Source organism: Cydia amplana, chromosome 5 (assembly GCF_948474715.1).
Source record: "Cydia amplana chromosome 5, ilCydAmpl1.1, whole genome shotgun sequence".
Classification (NCBI taxonomy): Eukaryota; Metazoa; Arthropoda; class Insecta; order Lepidoptera; family Tortricidae; genus Cydia; species Cydia amplana.
Genome location: NC_086073.1, coordinates 14,611,434 through 14,631,693, shown reverse-complemented (window position 1 = coordinate 14,631,693; position 20,260 = coordinate 14,611,434). Strand labels below are relative to the sequence as shown.

Below are 20,260 nucleotides of genomic sequence, written 5' to 3'. Positions count from 1 at the left end.
AACTTTTTTATTCAATATTCTTACAACAAATGTGGTGCCGTGACCAGGATATCTTCTCGCTAGTTTTTGCTTGATAAAATATCTGCTATTTAGTGTCCTACCGGTACCTGTATGTTATCATTTAGTCTGACTTGATGTGTTTCTGTTGCTCTCTGTTGATGTTGAGCTCTTTCAGCCGCTGCCGTAACTGTGCCTTCTTGATGTTGGTCATTATCTGCGTTGATTGGTATAGCCATGAACCCTGAAACAAAAATTTCAAGAATCATTACATATTTAAGGGACCTATATGGATTCATACGTAGTTGACAAATTTATGAATTACGTCACAAGTTAAGGAGGGAGAGACATGTCAGTACATTGTTTAATAAAAAATACTCTGAAAGAGTTCTGAACAGAATGCCTGCGCCAGTATTTATAATAATAACCGTCAAATGTCACTCAACAAAGTGTGACAAGTTGCGACAAGGGTGGAGGTTCTGTGTACATGGTCGTTTTAAAACGAACTCAAAAGTGCCAATCACTATCAAAAGACTACTTGTTGTCGGTTGTCAATAAGGCGCAGAGATGTACAAAATGGTTTTAAAAAAGCATTTAAATACAAAATGCAAAATACTTTTCAGATTTACTATTTCAAATGCAAAATACCAAATAGTTTTGCGTTTTGTATTTCAAATGCTAAATGCAAAATAGGTATTTTCAAAATACTTTTTCAAAATAAAATACCTTTTGACTAAATCTCAGATAATTTAATTTAGTTTAGGTATTTATCATGAGAAATAGAGACACAATGCCGAGCCGAACAAAAACGTCTAATAACATGGCACCTTATGCATAACATTTTGGTCATATTTATCAGTACGCGTATCAATAAATTCTGTTAGCCTATTAATAATAGTCCGTCGGTTCCTCTCTCTGCGGCCCTGACCACCGGCAGCTTGGGCCTTGCCCCGCTGCTGGCGGCACCCTAGGTTAGGTTTTTATAATGTGTTTATAATATTTTTTATATTGTTTTTGTGGGTTTTTTTATATTTTAATTTTATATACATATTGTAAAAAACCAACCTAAGAAGAGAAATAAATAAAGGAAATAATACTCACTTAAAAAATAATGTAAAAAACTAGACTAACGAAAAGAGAGCCATTTGGCCATGGCTCCATTTTGTGACTTGTGTGGCCATTTATTTCGGTTGATTGTGCATCTAGTTCTTATTTTATTATTATTACACTTTTCTTTTATTAATAACGACTGGACTGGTATTGTTAAAAAGTGCAAAAAAATAAACATCAGTTTTTATTTATTACGCTTTTTAACAATACCAGGCTAGCAGGCGCCTCTATCGGTCAAATTCGGCAATACAAGCGTCATTCGTTCATTTCATTTTGTTTGACTGGTAATGTTGGCTGAACTTAATCACAAAGTATTTTGCATTTTGAAATGAATATTAAAAATGCAAAATACATCTCGAAAAGTATTTCAAATAAAATACAAAATGTTTTTTTTTACTAAAAGGCATTTAAATGCAAAATACAAAATAGGTATTTTGCATTTTGTATTTGCATTTGAAATAGAAGTATTTCAAATAAATCGCATCTCTGATAAGGCGCTATTTCCATGTGACTTCAATTTGAAATCAACCTTATCGACAACCGACAATAAGTACCCTTTTGATTGAAAACGTCACAAATAACTAGTACCTAATTAAACAAAATTAAATAAATGAATGAGTGAAGTATAAACTTTTATGACGAATTAGATTGTGTTAAGCTTATCGTATTGTTTAATGAAGCACCTATTTAGTTTGTATGTTACGATATGCGTATGCGTGCCAGATGTCGTTGACATTAAGTAGGTATTAAGAAGTAATCATTTTATAGCCGCTATAGCTATAAAACGAAATGTATGAAATATGTACAAAAAAAATAAGTGTGCCTGTATTATTTTTAACAGTGCATGATTTATATTAAAGAAAATAAAAATAAAAAACTTTTTTCTTCGCGCTATTCTACTAACACTGAATTATGGCCAATCAAGTTGTGAAATGGGCCTGCTGTCCATCGACTGACACAAATGAAAAGTTCGTACAATGTGGTCTGTGTAAGAAAGGCTTTCATTATACATGCCTAGGTCTTGACTTGTCTTCTGAACTGACTGACTGGATATGCCCCATATGCGCAGCAACGTCTAAAGTAAAAAAAGACGACCAAACTCCGATAAGATTCAACACCAGCGCTTGTGTGCGCACTGGAAAGAGACCTGCATTACAGTCCCCACCGGGTGTATCAGAGGCACCGATTACAGAACAGGGCATACGTACAATTGTAGAGGAGGTAATGGAGAACCAATTTGAGATATTAATGGCAAAATTTACGTTGAGCATGGGGGCGATTTTAAACAGAGAATTAAAAACAATGCGAGATGAGATAAAGGGGATTAATGATTCTGTAACTTTTATGAACCTTCAGTACGAGGATATAAAAAAAGAGAACAAAGAAGATAAAAAAAGAATTAGGGAACTGCAGGACCAGAATAATAAAATGTCAGCTACCTTACAAGATATGACAGGCCGTCTTAATTACTTAGAACAACAGAGTCGGGCCAGCAACGTCGAGATACAGTGTGTACCCCAAAAAAGTAACGAAAATTTAATCAAAATTGTTATGGACTTAGGGAAGGTTGTAAAAAGCGAGGTAAAAGAAGTAGACGTCTCTCACTGCACGCGCGTCATGAAGTCAAATAACAACAATAACCGACCTAAATCCATTATTGTGCAATTTAATACACCCAGACTTCGAGACTCATTCTTAGCTGCAGCGATTAACTTCAACAAATCTAAACCTGTTTCCGAAAAATTGAACACGTCACACATGGGATTTGTGGGTGAGAAATCCCCGATATACATTATGGAACATTTGAGCCTCGCAAACAAGGCACTTCATGCGACAACTCGAATAAAAGCAAAGGAGAAGGGATATAAGCATGTCTGGGTGAGAGGAGGCCGCGTCTTTGTGAGAAAATCTGACGTTTCCGAATATATACTGATTAGAGATATGGACTCTTTAAATAAGATAGTTTAAGATACCTAGCAAGCTGATTTGTTGTAACTATTTTAAAATTCTCGAACATTAATATATATTATCAAAACATAGGTGGTCTTAGGACCAAAACCCATAGTATTTATACCAATGTCTGTTGTTCTAATTATGATGTTATAGTTTGGACTGAAACCTGGCTAAACAAAAATGTTTCGTCACATGAACTTTTTGATGACCGCTATACTGTATTCAGGAGGGATCGAGAGTCAACCGGCTTTCATAGTTGTAAGGAGGGTGGTGGTGTTCTTGTAGCAATATTGAAAAGGTTCGCGCCTGTTAGAATGTATAGTTGGGAAACAAACTGTGAAGATCTATGGGTCACTCTCGATCTCCCCATGCATAACTCATGTGCCAGTACTAAAATTGCCTTATGTGCCGTATACTTACCTCCACCTGTTGTAAAAACAACCTTAGACTATTTCCTCTCAAACTGTAATGAGGTCATGGAGTCAATTGATAGCTCGACTATTCTTATAGGAGACTTTAATCTAGGACGCATAAACTGGGCACAACCGAATAATCAGCAATCGCTTAACGTTAGTTTGTCCTTAACAGAAGAGATGCTAATCGATTTTGCAAATCTAAATAACCTTGTTCAGAGTAATGGCATTCTTAATAATTTCGGCAAAACACTCGACCTGGTTTTGACAGATATTATATCTACATCTGTTTCCAATGCTTGTGATATTCTTTCCAATCCAGGCTCTCATCATCCGCCCATTGTTATCACTATTCCCTTAATCGAGACCAATAGTTTAAAGAGCAACAACCTTCATTTGATTCCAAACTTTCGTAAAGCTGATTATGACAGCATAAATAAATATTTAGATCGTCAAAACTGGGATGAATTATTTGGACAATGTGACGATGTTAATGAAATGGTATCAACGTTCTATAAAGTACTTAACGATGCAATTATGTTACTGGTCCCTTTTTCTAAAAAAAAACATTCGAATACATATCCAATTTGGTTTAATCGTACTCTTATAAAACTATTAAAAGAAAAAAATAAAGCAAGAAAACGTTACAAAAAATTTAATAATCCGCGAGACCTAATTGAATTTAAGTTACTAAGAAAAAGATGTGACACTTATGCAATCTCTTGCTATAATTCTTATATTTCTCACGTTGAGAATAATATACATAATAATCCAAAATATTTCTGGTCCTTCATAAAAGCAAAACGAGGAGGTGTGAGTAGCTTTCCTGCTTCGATGACAGATGGGGTTACTGTAAGCTCGGAAGGATCAGAGATTTGTAATTTATTTGCTCAATACTTTTCATCAGTTTACAGGGAGGATGACAGCAATAACTTTAATATGGCCGGTGTCATAAGATCATCTGAATGTCTTAATAACGTAACATTAAATCTTGACTCGATCAATAAAAAACTGAAACACCTTGATGCTGCTAAAGGGGCTGGCCCTGACGGCATCCCCCCATTTTTTATATCTAATTGCTCAAAAACATTATCTTATCCGTTATATATTATTTATCGTGAATCGCTTGTAACTGGTATTTTTCCAGATATATGGAAAAGGGCTAAAGTTATCCCAATACACAAGGCCGAGGATATTAGTGTAGTAAAGAATTATAGACCTATATCTATACTTTCTACTTTTGCCAAAATCTTCGAATCCCTTATCTGTCCTTTTATTCAATGTCACTTCAAACAGTATATAACTGAACACCAACATGGTTTTGTCCCTGCGCGGTCAACTTTCACCAATCTTGCCTCCTTCTCTGAGCTTGTCACTAAGGCTGTTGATATTAATAAGCAGATCGACGTCATCTATACCGACTTTAGCAAGGCATTTGACCGAGTTTCTCATATGGTCTTGATTCAGAAGCTTTCTTCCTACGGCGTCACGGGTCCTTTACTAAAATGGATTGAGTCATATCTCCATAATCGATCATTTTATGTAGTTATTAATGGTTTCTCTTCTCAGACTTATAATATCCCTTCAGGTGTTCCACAAGGCTCCCACCTTGGTCCTATATTATTCAATATATTTATTAATGATTTGCCCGCCCAATTTCATCACTCCATCCCGTTCATGTATGCAGACGATCTCAAATTTGCTAGAGTGGTAACTTGTCCTTCCGATGTCGCCCTTCTCCAGGATGACATTGAAAGGCTTAGTAAATGGTGTTCAGAAAATGGTATGTCTCTTAATGCCAAAAAATGCTCCTCTATTAGTTTTACTCGTAAGATCAATATAGTTTCTTCGTCATATCATATCGCTGGTGAATGTCTTCCTAAAGTGCAAACCATACGTGACCTAGGAATTATCTTTGATACAAAACTTACATTCGTTCCTCACATCGATGCAATAGTAAAAAAAGCTTCATGTATGTTAGGATTCGTCATAAGAAATGGAAAGGTATTTCGTAGGATACAAACCAAAAAACTTCTCTATTATAGTCTAGTATGTAGTCACCTAGAGTATGGTAGTATCGTCTGGCGACCACATTATGCAACTCATTGTCTTCGGATTGAAAGATTGCAAAAAAGATTTATGTGGCACCTTGCTCGATCGGTAGGTCTTGCGAAAAGATCTTTCTCTTATAAGGATAGGTTAAAACTTTTTAAAATGTTATCTCTTGAGAACCGTAGAGATTTACTAGATTTAAAATTTCTCACTAAGCTTATAAGAAACAGTATAGATTGTCCACAACTCTTGAGTAGCTTTCGTTTCTCTGTACCTAGAAGAATACCGCGTTTTGCTATCAAACCAATGTCTCGCCCTCAGCGCCGAACTGTGTTAGGGTCAAACTCCCCAGTACCACGCTTGAGCAATTTACTCAATAGATATAGTAACAGGTTTGATGTTCACTTTGACTCTCTGACAAAAATTAGAAATTTATTCATTAGTAGTTAGTATATTTAGTTTTAATTCCATATTTAGTTATATACCTACTTAACCAGTCTACATCGTGGTTGCGCTTTGCTCCTTATTCTATAGTAATAAGGTGTTCAAATGTGGCTTTGTTGTTGAATTTGCTTTTTTAATTTTTGCATGTGGTGTTTACCAGTAATTAGTTATACATTCAGCATGTTATTTAAGTTTGTATTGATGTACTTAAGCCTCAATGTAATAACTGTTGGTGAACCTTAAAAAAAAATAAAAAAAAAATAAAAAAAAAAATAATCATTTTATAGCCGCTATAGCTATAAAACGAAATGTATGAAATATGTACAAAAAAAATAAGTGTGCCTGTATTATTTTTAACAGTCCATAAAAAGTACCTAAGTGTGATGATAAGGGTTTTGACTTTTGAAGAAAATTAATTTACGCTACATGTAACTAGAGTCTGTGCGGAAAGAGTCTTGGACGTCGTGGTATGGCATCCAATAAGTACATCAAAGAGTAAAGTAAGTATAATAGGTACAATACATTCTACGAATCTTCTCTTCCCGTACAAACTAACTAATCAACACGTGGCACATCATTATAGGTGTATTTAACAACTTGAAAGTTTCTAAAAAAGTTTTGATTAAGTTAAAAAAATATATATATGAAAGTCCCACAACACTTGGTCATAAAAATACTTGTGGTACATTATGGTTACGTAGATGATGGCTTGGGGTTTGTCTACTCACCACCATAATCATGCAATTCAGCAATATCGGGATGGAGAACACCACTGATATGAACAATCCTTTGCTGTCAAAATACTGCTGTCTGGAGAACAGGGCCCAATTCCTTGCTGCCACCTCGTTTATACTCTCCGAGAAATAGACGAGAAGTACTGGAAAAGAAAAAAGCGAAGTGTAACATTCAGGACATTTTGAATCCAAGCCTCCTGGGATTACGCAAACTCGGATTACACATTCAGGACCAAATGAAGGTATTAAAACGATTTCCAGCTAACTGGAAATTAATTAATTCCTCGAAATGCCTTTTATGGATCTAATTTGATTGGCCTAAAAGGCAGATAACGTTTTTCGATTTTGACGGTAGACCCTCTGAGATTGGACTTGGAAAACTTAGGAGTAATGCAGTTAGTTTCGACAACAATAAACTGATACCTAAATAGATACTCTCAAATTTTATTTAAATTCGCCAGACTTACCCCATGCTGGCATTTTTTGTGTTAATACCATTGAATGTCGATTAATCGTTACGATATTCATGATTGTCGAGGATGAGAACCATAAAACGTGACATCTCCTGTAGGTATTTTAAAACCATGTATCCTTTCCCAAACCTTAAGTTACTTTTACCTTATGGATTTGCAATTTAAATGCCCATAACTAGTTTATTATGCAAGCCGTCATTTAAAATACGGCTCATTATTCAGCCAATGACACGCAGAATTACCCAAGACCTTGTAGAAAATAATAACATAGTACCTACATGTATGTAACATGTCATTACTAAGTTAAGAGCAGTGAGGTAAAAATTATCACTACATAGTATAAAACAAAGTCGCTTCCCACTGTCTGTCTGTCTGTATGCGTAGATTTTAAAACTACGCAACGGATTTTAATGCGGTTTTTTTTAATAGATGGAATGATTCAAGAGGAAGGTTTATGTGTAATTTTTTTATGACTTGTGGGATTACCCAATTTCGGAAATTACCCAAATACACCTTATAATTTTATTATAGTTTGTTAGATGTCCGAATTGTAGTAAAAAGTCTTAAGTAACATTTGGACACCTTAAACATTCCAAATATACCCTTCTTAGTTGGCCTCCTAAAAGCTTTTTACCACTTTTTATCATATAAGATCATTTCCACATTTTTTCTAGAATTGGTGGATAAACAATTATCATAAATTAAATAGTTAAGGCAGGCATTTTACGATCGTTTTCACATAGCAGGCCATACTAGTGTATTAAAAATCCATTCAGTATGTTGGTAGACTAGTAGGTAGCACAAGCATAATAATTAATGAATTCAACTTTGTAAACTGTTATAAAATTCAATCAATCATTTATCAGCAAATGGCTTGAATATATTGATGAAAAACAAATGAATATAATCTGTAACATGACATACTTTTCTGCTCAATAATTTGGTGATAATGGTCAAGTCTCTAGACCAGGGATTCCCAAAGTTTACTGGGCTGCAACCCACCTGAACAGTTTTTCCATTCAGCATTTATATGCATATAATATTCGCTCGTGACCCACCCACCGCAACCCATAGTTTGGGAAATGCTGCTCTAGACAATTAAAATTATAGCATAGAAACACCCTAAACAAGGTGGACAAACTTTCTGGTCAGGATGACAAGAAACCATTTGATAATAATTAACTACCAGTTATTGTGACCTGTTAATATATTGTAATTTACAATAATAGCTATTGAGATAGTTGATGTAGGTACATGCAGAGGTGCAATCATTCTGTTTTATTATGTTTTTAATCTCTTGTCTGTTTAAGATAAGGATCCTGATTCCTGACCAATATTTTAATAATCTTTTTACATTTATAAAAAAAAGTTTCTACTCTATACAGCACAACCAAGGTTTGACCTCACGATTTTTGATCACCACCCACAATACATTAGTATAGCAATAATCTAGTCTAATTTTAATGTCAAATGTAAAGAAAAGGAAAATTAACTTACATAATGTTATAAACAGCATAACTTGAAAGTTCCCATAATTCCTTGTAGAGAAGCACATAAATGTTACCAGAATGTGAAATGATAGTAAAGCTATCAGCCACGGATCACGCCATTCAATCTGAAAGAATAATATGTAGTACTTAGTATAGTATTGAATCTATGCAGACATGTATACATTGACAGTTCAGTTACATGTGTATAATTATAATTCATGAATGCCTGTACTTTAATCTTAATGTTGTATGACAATATACAGTAGTATTGCGTATAAATACATGTCGGTTTCGGTTCAATACCTATCTGCCTAAAATTCTGCCTGAAACTATGTTTAGATCCAACCTAAATTCCTAAGCACTAATATTTTTTTGGACAAGTTTCACGGTGTTTACGCCTCCCAACACATACGCAGAATCTTTATAATCAGAATTACAGCAGAAAGAGGTAAAAAACAGATATATTGGGGTATCAAGGTCTAATACTTACACTGCGGATATATGAAACGAAATCAGATATTTCATTCACTTCAATAAAACCTTCCATAACTGAAAAAGTAGATTATTGTTCTTACTAATTAAAATACTACTTTTGTCCACCGATTTTAGCCACACAACAAAATAAAATAAAATAGCTGTATGAATTATGGAATAGTAAGTGACATTTGAATCCACAGATAAACACAAATAAACTAATATTAAGGGTGTGCTCGTAATTAGGATCATATAAATATCAAAATAAATTTTGTGTATTAGGCTAGGCACACACGAGCAACTATATTTGGTCAAACCAAATTGTCAGTTAGTAAGAACCAGGAAAACTATAGTCATCCTTTTCTTTTGGGTGCTAGTACTAGTGTAAGACAAAGATGAGTAAGTGTAAGAGAAAGTATGATTCTCTCTGTCTATGTTTGAAATGAGAAAGTCCTTTGACAAACTATATTTTATCTCTCACATCAAGTCTATGGATATGATGGGTAGAATGAAAGTACGACAGAGACAAAAAAAGGTGCAGAGATAAGAGTTGCTCGTGCGTGCCTAGCCGTATTAGAAAAAGCGGCCAAGTGCGAGTCGGACTCGCCCATGAAGGGTTCCGTATTTAGGCGATTTATGACGTATAAAAAAAAAACTACTTACTAGATCTCGTTCAAACCAATTTTCGGTGGAAGTTTACATGGTAATGTACATCATATATTTTTTTTAGTTTTATCATTCTCTTATTTTAGAAGTTACAGGGGGGGGGACACACATTTTACCACTTTGGAAGTGTCTCTCGCGCAAACTATTCAGTTTAGAAAAAAATGATATTAGAAACCTCAATATCATTTTTGAAGACCTATCCATAGATACCCCACACGTATGGGTTTGATGAAAAAAAATTTTTTGAGTTTCAGTTCGAAGTATGGGGAACCCCAAAAATTTATTGTTGTTTTTCTATTTTTGTGTGAAAATCTTAATGCGGTTCACAGAATACATCTACTTACCAAGTTTCAACAGTATAGTTCTTATAGTTTCGGAGAAAAGTGGCTGTGACATACGGACGGACAGACAGACGGACAGACGGACAGACAGACAGACAGACATGACGAATCTATAAGGGTTCCGTTTTTTGCCATTTGGCTACGGAACCCTAAAAAGGCACATATACCATCTATAGCTGGTCAAGCAGATCTTGTCAGTAGAAAAAGGCGCGAAATTCAAATTTTGTATGGGACGATATCCCTTCGCCCGTGCATTTTTAAAATTTGCCGCCCATTTTCTTCTGACAAGATCTGCTTGACCATCTATATAATTCAATTTTTCTATGGAAAGTCAAAGTCAACCCTTCGTGCCAAATTTTTTTTGCCGCCTTTTTTACTAACAAAGTGGGTGTGCCAAAGTATAGTGTGTCAAAGGTCTGTTTGATTTCAAACATAGACAGAGAGAATCATACTATCTTTGTCTAACACTAGTACTAGCACCATATATATATTATACTACTCTTTGACTAGCACCCAAAAGAAAAGGATGAGTATAGTTTTTTTTGTTCCTATTTACTGACAAGATTTGGTTGACCCAGTATATAACCCTCGCCGCACACGTTCGAAATTTTCATTCGGTTTCCTTTTTCTTTTATGAAATGACAGGTGGGAACGGGATGTCGCTACAAATGCATAGCGCTGTCTCGTTTGCACAAGTTATTCCGTAGAGTCAGACCGAGAAAAGTCTGCAGCGATTTTGATAGCCCACGCAGTGCAAGTGTCATTTTAAACGTCAAACTTCTATGAATTTATGACGTGTAAATAACACTTGCACTGCGAGGCTATCAAAATCGCTGCAGACTTTTCTTGGTCTAACTCTACCATAGAAGGATGTTCCGTACGGAAAATTTCGAACGTCTGTGGCCAAGCTAAAGCCCTTGCTACACGGTCGTCGACAAGCCTTTAGACCGCGTGGCCTTGGTCCGTCCCGGACCGTGTAGACCTCTAGACAGTTGTTTCCAACAAAATTTTACCAAAACTGACCAAGGTCAGACGGTTAGAAGGCTTGTCGGCGACCGTGTAGCAAGGGCTTAAGCCAACAAGCCTTCTAACCGTCTGACCTTGGTCTGCCCTTGGTCAGTTTTGGTCTAATTTTGTTGGAAACAACTGTCTACACGGTCCGGGACGGACCAAGGCCACGCGGTCTGGGGGCTTGTCGGCGACCGTGTAGCAAGGGCTTTAAAGCCCTTGCTACACGGTCGCCGACAAGCCTTCTAACCGTCTGACCTTGGTCTGTCCTTGGTCAGTTTTGGTCAAATTTTGTTGTAAACAACTGTCTACACGGTCCGGGACGGACCAAGGCCACGCGGTCTGGGGGCTTGTCGGTGACCGTGTAGCAAGGGCTTAAGCACTCATCAACTTGGAACGACCACTCAGTCTGTATATTGTGTTATCTATGCATAAATATATAAATAATAAATTTATTTTATGTCGGGCTGTGTTGTTTGCAAAATCGCGTGCGTTGTTCACTTAAATATCATATTTCAATGTTGTAATCATTATAAAGAGTAATTGTACTTAGGGGTAAGATATTAACAGTGTAGGCATTTAAATTATGACACTATACTGGCGTTTTACAGCGCTCCTGTAAACTACTTAGCCGGTATCGAAATGTTAACAAATGTTGTAATATTAAAGCTGTTATGGATATTAACAGCTTATTTAATAAGCAATACAGAATGTGCACAACTGCCAGGTGACCTGAAACGTCCCAAGGGGAGATATACCTTGGATTTAAGTGGCTGTGGGTTATTTGAACAGCAGTGCGCACAATTGGAAGATGATCTGGCTATATTATCTTGTGCTTTGACCACAGCCCGCAACAACAAGACACAAGCGTTATCCACGTGCCAACATCAAGTGTGGGCTCATCAGGCAGAGCTCATTGACAACACATACATTAATTATAAGCTGAAACAACCATGTCAAGACGAATTACTAATAATGGATTGCTTGAATCCTCCCGAAGTTGCTATAGATTGTGTGCTCAAGAAAAAGGCAAGCGTAAAAAACAGAAGTTGTTGGAGAATGATAAATAAAATAGAGTCAATGATTTTTAATGATTGGCAAATAATTGACAGTTTTTTAAAGGCCTGTAATGATGATATCCAGGCCTATACCTGTGGTAGAATCCCGCCAGATTTTAGAAGTCTTTCACAGAGTCAGACACTGAAATGTCTTGAGACTAAGGGGACTTTAAAGCCAGAGTGCAGTACTGAAATCACTGCATTGAAAGAGTTGAAATATAGTACTCTTCAAATGGATAAGATAGTGTTTGTGGCTTGTAACTTGGATCACAAGACTTTCTGCCCAGATGAAGTCCCGGGATCATGGTTGATGTACAAATGTCTTGTTCGGCATAAATATGAGAATGGTAAGTTTTTATTACTTGTAATTTGTTAACATTATTGAATGTTTTGCATTCTTATAAGATTTAACTGGGAATATTAAAAAAATTCTGTAGTATATGTTTCCTAGAAATTATTTTGCTTATCATTTCTCAAATAATATATTTGTGTTATTTCAAAAGTCACCTGTAATTCTATCCTAACAGAGTCCATTTTCATTATTTAACCCGAATACACCTTAGATCCAAACAGCCAATGGATACATAGTTTATCAATATCACCACCTGTTATTTGCAGTAGGGTCTTTAAACAGCTACCATTGTTCCAGCAATAAAATAAATATACAACAAGAAAACTAGCTTAATAACAGATCAAACATGTATAGTAACCATCAGATATATCGGAGTGGTAGAGGTGTTCAAAAATATCTGAACACACACTCCTTACAAAGGAGTATTCAGATATTTGTGAGCACCTTGGCTGCTCTGATATATCTGGTGGCGACTACTATATCTGCCATGGAACTTGGATAATTTTGATTTGGGAGTATGGTCATTGCTAAGACACCTTTGGCTGTGAATGTGTTGACACAATAGCTGGTACTAAAATTGCTCTTTGTACAGGAAGTCACCACATATTTTCTAGGAAATAAGAAAGGAAGTTAAAGTAATGCATAGCAATAATCATCACCATATATTATAATGTATATGCAAAATAATGAATGCCAATTAATTCATTAAGAGGTTTTGTTGCAATGCAAACTAGATTGTTACTAGCCTTCATACATTCCATTTTGAGCAGAATAGATTTTACAGTAGTAATTATAAAATATATCATTTTATTTTCAGCAATGACTAAAAGGTGCCAAGACCAACTTTTCTATGACCAAAGAAGTATGGTAATGAACTATAAAGCTAGTAAGGGTCTTGTCAGATCATGTAAGGAAGACATAAGGAAATATCATTGTCGCAAAGGAGTAGTCGATGATAAGGATGTGAGGCTTGCACAAATACTTTTATGTTTAGAAAATGTATCAAGGACTGATACTAATAAGCTCGCTCCAGAATGCTCAGCAGAAATGATTGACCACAGGAAAATGCTCATGGACGACTACAGACTATCACCAGAACTGATGCATGACTGTGCCAATGATATAACTACGCTCTGCCGAGGAGTAGAAGCTGGAGGCAAAACACTTCACTGTCTGATGGATCATGCAAGACCTAGGAAGAGAAAGGAAAAACGAATCAGCGTAGCTTGTCACAAGTCTTTACAGGCACTGGTCCAAGAGGCCGACCCAGGGGAAGACTGGCGAGTTGATCCTATTTTGCGCAAAGCCTGCAAGCCTGTAGTAGACAGAGCGTGCCAAGAAGTCACTGGTGGCAATGGCAGGGTCATGTCATGTCTCATGGAAAAACTTGGCACAGCAGTCATGAGCAGCGACTGTGAGGCAGCCATAATGCAAATTCAATACTTCATATCAAGAGATTTTAAACTAGATCCTCAATTATATAAGGCATGTAAATATGATGCTGTCATGCAATGTAGAGCAACGCTTAAATGGGCTGATGCTACTGAACACCAGTCTGAGAAAGATCCTGCAGTTTTACCATGCCTTTACAATTTTGCTTATGATCCAGATTTAAGAGACAAAATAAAACCAGCCTGTGTACAACAAGTAAGGAGAGTAATGAGACAAAGGGCAGTGAGTGTAGATTTACTTCCAGAAATAGAAGATTACTGTATAGATGATCTAACTAATTTATGTATAGGTTACACAGGCAAAGGAGAAGAAATTGCTTGCTTGCAGAGAAAGATTAAAGATTTATCTGCTAAATGTAAAGAGGCTGTTACTAATTTTACTGAGACCCAAAGTGGGCACATAGAGTTAAACACAGTGGTTAGCACTAACTGTAGAGTTCCTATAGAGAGGCTTTGCTCCTCTGAGCTTAAGACTAAAAAGGCAGAAGATGAAGTATTAGAATGTTTGATAAGTCACAAAAATGATCCAGAAATTAAAAGCAACCTAAAATGCAAAGCGGCAATTGATCACGAGCAGTTGATATCTCTCAGAAACTACAGATTTACAAGAAAGTTCAAAAATGCTTGCAAGTCATATGTTCTCAGGTACTGTCCAAAAGCACAAACTAAAATTCAGGTCGTGACATGCTTGAGTGAGATTGTTAGGAATGATACTATTAACAGAAGAAAACACACAATATTTAAGGAATGTCGCCAGCAGCTAAGGAGTCAGTTGTTTCAACAGAAAGAAAGCATTGATTTGGACCCAGAGCTGAAGGAAGCTTGTAAAACAGATTTACAAGAATACTGTCCAAATGTAGCTCATGCAGAGTCCGCTGCATTAGAATGTTTACAAACAGCTACTGGGAAACTATCTGATAGTTGTAGGAAAGCTATATTTGTAGTTCGCAAACAGGAATTCACTGATAACGCAGTTGATTACCATTTAATCAATACATGTAACAATATGATAGATTTATACTGCCACAATACGGATCCTGCCAACATATTTGAATGTTTGAAGGTATGTTCTAAACTTTACTGACTGACTTTGGGAATTTCCAAATGTTTTTTTTTAACTATTGCATTAATCTTTTGAACGCCACACCTATTGTAGCGGCGCGTCATCGTGAACCTTGTTTGGTATGCCTAAAGGTTGATATTGGGCTGTACCCGCGCGCGTCATTTGACGTCTTTGGCGGTCAGAGGTTAAATACTTTTTTTATAATTTCAGGCACATCATGACAAATCAGACTTCGCGGAAAGTTGTAAAGTGGTTATAGTAAACAGGATGATAGAACAAAATACGGATTATCGTTTTAATATAAACTTACAGAAGAATTGTGACATGGATATTAAAAAACATTGTTCAAGTATTGTTGGTAAGTAAAAACAAAATCTCAAATGGTCTGACCGATAAATAGGGGTATAAGTTTGGCAAGGTCTGATCAAGGCGATTGATGATCATTTCAGGGGCCGAAATTCTTGTAAATGAACTTTAAAGAATTACAAAATCACCTAAAGCACCCTTGATTGCATCTGGTCCGGAAAACCACTAAACTCCTTCATCAAAGTTACACATTCCTTACGTAAGAAATATTTTCACTTCAAATTTTGCTTAGAAACAATAGAAATTTATTTATGACTCACATTCGCATTGTTTAATGTACCTACAACACTTAATTCACCATCGGTGAATCTTATGTCTTGCCAATAAGGTTTATAATTGTTGGTTAACAGTGTGGTCGATTGCTACCGTGGGTTTCAGCTAGTTTCTGACCGAAACCGGATTTTTGCCGATACAAACAGGGCTATAACCGCAAATTTCGGGCATTTTTCTTTTTCACTCTAATTAAGCCTTCATCATTGGAGTAAAATTTGCGAATTTCGGTTTTCGCGGTAGCCCCTTAGAACTGAAGGTTCGGTTTTGCTCTAGTATTGGCCGTCACCGAACATTCGGCCTATGCCTTAAATATGGTTTCAGTTAACTTATTTTGTGCACGAAATCACTGCTAAATTTTGTTGGACTTGTTACAGAGAATGAACCTCAAGACGTTGAACTCCAAGGAAAAGTACTAGATTGTCTGACAGAGAAGTTCCGGCAGTCTAAACTGTCGAGCGGCTGTGAGAATGAGCTGACGAACATACTCAAGGAACAAGCCTTGAACTACAGACTTAACCCTCTGCTTGGCAAGCTGTGCAATGCTGAGATACAGACGATATGCGCCGTGCCTAATGATTCGATCACGAAATCCGATGGACAGGTAAGAAATTATTATGATTTTGAAATAAAACGGTTAATTTGCTGTAAGGCGAGATATTAGAGTCGGCAAGTTGTGAAAAAAAAAATTGCTGACGATAACAAGAAATAACTCAAAATGTAGTCAATATGATGGGTGCTGACTGCTGAGAAAGGACCTGGGGCCTAGGGTGGCAAAGACTGCAAATCCGCCACTGCGTTATATGACTGATGTGTGTACACAAACATTTAAAAATATTTTTTACGGTTTTTTTTGTTAAATACTCGCCTAAAATAATCAGAAAAAAAAGTCACACAGCATAACATAAACATATACTGCTTTCCAGAGACATGCAACAATTATTAATGATTGTTATAAAGTAGATTAAAATATGTGGGTGTGCCTATTTTCATTGCTGCTTGATGCGTACAAATCACGTTTTCAGAATATATTGATGAGAGATATCATGCAATAAATATTGACAAGCTGTGGATAAGCTCCATGGTATTAGCTAAGTGCTTACTTTTCAGTAAACAGTATTGTCATAGGCTGTAAACATATTTATCATTCATTTCAGGTAGAAGAGTGTCTCAAAAATGCTCTAGTGAACAACAAAATAGTCTCCCCGGCGTGTGCCCACGAAGTGGCTCAAATAATTGAAGACAGGAAGGTGGACATCAATGCCGATCCATTATTGGAGCGCGCTTGCACTTTCGACTTACTGAAGTACTGCAAGGATCTGGAACATGGCGATGGGAGACGTAAGTAATATTAACTAACTAATATGGCTCAGCAACGGGCAACCCAAAGAGGGTCTTGGCCTCTGAAACGAGAGCACACCACTTTTCCCGATCCTGCGCCGTTCACGGCCTCTGGATCGACACTCCAGCGCTCTGCCAATTGAGAAAACAAGACCTCATCCATAGCCAAATCCTACACCGGAACATGCGACACAGCAGAAAACCTCAGTGTCGCCGAAATAATTTTTAGCTTGTAAGATTATTATTATTGTATGTATGTTAGTTTGTAAGGTATGTATCTATGGGCCTTAGTTGCCTGACAATAAATGATATTATATATTATATATATAGCCAATTCAAGGCAGTAATTGCCTTGCGCGTATACTCGCTCTGTGTAGACCTGGCTGTTAAAGTAGGCACGTAAAGAGTAAAATGCATTATTGTTTCAGGCCTAAAATGTTTGAAAATAATACTCAACGACGACAGCCGAAAACTAGAGGACGAATGTAAAAAAGAATTGACAAATAGATTGGAAATGTATAAACACGTTAGTGCTGTAAGTATTGTATATTTAACCTTGATTTGTTTTAGCTGATAGGTACAGTAGCAGGCCTAGCACCATAGAGAAATATAGTAAGACAAGAGTGCTCACTCCATACATCAGTTAAGACTATTAATTTCAGTGTCTACATCTAGCATCGATTAGCGGAACTATCAGTACTGCTACATCTATTGTCAAGTAGCAGTACTGATAATTCCGCTACTCGATGCTAGATGCTAATAGTCTTTTTGGTACTAAAACTGATGTATGGAGGGAGCAATTTATGTATTTTTTTCTCTATGCCTAGCACATAATTGGCGGGACAGTATCTCGGCCGCGAGATAAGACTACCCGTCCTTCTTTAATTAATACATGTAGAAAAAGACAGGCAATCTATCTCGCGGGCGAGATACTGTAGTTCCTTTCCTGTGCCAGGCCTGCTGTACCTATCAAAAATAATTGATTAATGTTGATTTTTAATATTTTTCGTTTTCAGGCTAGATTGGAAAATCTGGGTGATGTTTTAAATGAAATGTCATCTTCTCCAGCAAAGAAATACTTCCTAGTCATTGGTATCTCCACAGTTGGCCTCATCTTTATATTCGGTCTATACTGCGGACGCATGTCAAGACGGGCTATGTATGTTAAGAAAAAATAGATTAAGTAGGTAAAATTACGAACAAATAAATACTTTATTAGTCTTTAATAAAATGGATTTATTTATTTCGATTTTTAAAACGAATGAAATGAAGCATACAAAAACTTATTAATTTTTGCCATTCTCAGGGACTTAGTTATGGTATATGGTAACAGCAATGCTTCCTGACTAATATGCTCATCCAGGGAATCTTCTATCCTTCAGAATGACACATTTATTCACCAAACAGTTGCAAGAAAATTTATTGATAGATGCTTGCTTTTAGGAATCTTTCCATTCAGATATTTCATCAAAATCCATGTCTTCAATGTCATTCCCAGGCTCCTTTTTGATAGTTTTAATTTCTTTCTTAACTTGTACTTTATTTTCACCTTTCTTGTCTCCTTGAAGCTTCTGGCTCTCCTCAAAGTACTGATTCGGATGATTGATACCTAAACCTAAGTCGACATTATGCACAGCATCAAAGTATTTACTGCAGGCTATCTGGAAATGGCCCTTTTTGACCATATCTACAACATTGTTTACTGCTTGGGGGTCTAAGGCATATCCTTGTAGTCTATTTTTCAAGCCACTGGGGTCGCAGTGTTTGAAAGGACAGCCATGGCAGTCACCAGGTCCCACATTATTGCTTATTATCTTCATGCAGCTGAATGGTGAATAATTCCTCTTGCTACCTTCCTTACCATAATTATACCTCACATTGTAGGCATATTGCTTCTCAAATTTGTCCAATTCCATTATTTTTGTGAACTCTTCCCTCCAGAATCTTAGAGAGTCTTCCAATGTAACTCCAATGCCTTTAAGGAACAGTCCATATTGGAGTCTCCCTCCGTGTTTGAGATGGTGGGCTGATCGCAGCTGCTCATGCAATTGCCTCATGCAGAGTGGGAATGATTTCACAGACAGGGAGTCCAGGCTTTCAATAGGTATAACTGCCTTAGTGTCACTATAGTCAGTGCCTGTGTATGTCTGGTGCAATCCTTTCAGCAACCCTACAAGCCTCTCATCATTTTCAACCTCTGAGAGATGTTGTGAAGCAATGGCTAGACTCTGCTTCAAGTGTGTCCGATACTGAGCTGACAGAACTGATATGAAATCCTTATGCGGAATATAAGCATATCCACCACTCAGGTAAGCTTTCCTAGATCTAACAAGGTCCAACACTTCATAGAATTTGACTTTGTAGTATTTCAAATTGTCAATGTTTTGATGCGGAGTAGATTCTCTCAGAAAATGAATGATGCTATCTTTTTCTTCATCTGAGATGTTGGTGTAGCATAGATTGTTTAGTTTGAAGAATTTATCTACAGTTTCACCCCTCATGATCATAAATCTCATTCGGAATAGTTCCATTTCCCTCGCGATGAACCATCGTCGTAACTCCTCAGTGCGACAGTATGCTAGACGTAGTATAAAATGTGCAATATGATCCTTACGTCTCGCCTGCAAATCGGCTTCAGTAGTACCACAAGCGGTCTTTTCACATAGCTTCATGTAGTACTTGATGCCATGTGTTCTTAATTCATTCAGAACGTAATCTGTCCATTCTTCAGAGTAAATTCGAAGTCCTTTTAAAGTAGTACCAGTTGCTAAACTTCGCAGAAGAGTAAGTCTCTCCAAAGCCAAGGTTTCGAACTCTTGAAGTGAAATGTTTTCGGTTGGAGGCAGTTTATACATTTGGAGATCGTGCGGATAAGTTTCTACAAGACTGCCGGTAATGGGTGCTCTTGTAGACTTCCTTTTGATTTGGAGATCCATAACGGTTTGTCATTTAACTAAAACCTGGCGATTCAACACTATTTCGTTTCATAGAGAAATTTTAGAACACGTAACGAAATACGATTGCTAATGTTGCGGTTTGCGACGATTTCGCGCTAATTTTTGACACTGACATATTTGACAGCAACAGGAGCGTTTAGATATCTGGAAATGACTACCTTTGGATGATTGTGCAAAAACTTGTTTATCCTATTTCGTCTTTACGGGTATAATCATACCTGTATAAAAATGTGTGCTATTTCATATC

General features: G+C 36.6%; 3 protein-coding genes across 3 annotated transcripts; 1 reads left to right on the top strand and 2 right to left on the bottom strand.

Annotated features, from left to right (window-relative positions):
- Window positions 1-9,336, bottom strand: LOC134648375 (transmembrane protein 18). The gene is made up of 4 exons (XM_063502903.1): window positions 9,157-9,336; window positions 8,674-8,791; window positions 6,698-6,846; window positions 1-241 (listed from the first exon to the last, which is right to left on the bottom strand). The coding sequence occupies exons 1-4, from the start codon at window positions 9,211-9,213 to the stop codon at window positions 122-124; spliced, it is 444 nt and encodes a 147-aa protein (XP_063358973.1). The 5' UTR covers window positions 9,214-9,336; the 3' UTR covers window positions 1-121.
- Window positions 9,337-11,601: 2,265 nt separating this feature from the next.
- On the top strand, window positions 11,602-18,287 carry LOC134648117 (Golgi apparatus protein 1). Its single transcript, XM_063502587.1, has 7 exons — window positions 11,602-12,560; window positions 13,383-15,079; window positions 15,290-15,437; window positions 16,093-16,319; window positions 16,873-17,056; window positions 17,485-17,591; window positions 18,073-18,287. The coding sequence occupies exons 1-7, from the start codon at window positions 11,798-11,800 to the stop codon at window positions 18,232-18,234; spliced, it is 3,288 nt and encodes a 1,095-aa protein (XP_063358657.1). The 5' UTR covers window positions 11,602-11,797; the 3' UTR covers window positions 18,235-18,287.
- A 204-nt stretch (window positions 18,288-18,491) lies between these two features.
- LOC134648116 (DNA primase large subunit-like) lies at window positions 18,492-20,050 on the bottom strand. The gene has a single exon (XM_063502586.1). The coding sequence runs from the start codon at window positions 19,990-19,992 to the stop codon at window positions 18,496-18,498; it is 1,497 nt and encodes a 498-aa protein (XP_063358656.1). The 5' UTR covers window positions 19,993-20,050; the 3' UTR covers window positions 18,492-18,495.
- Between the last annotated feature and the right edge of the window lie 210 nt (window positions 20,051-20,260).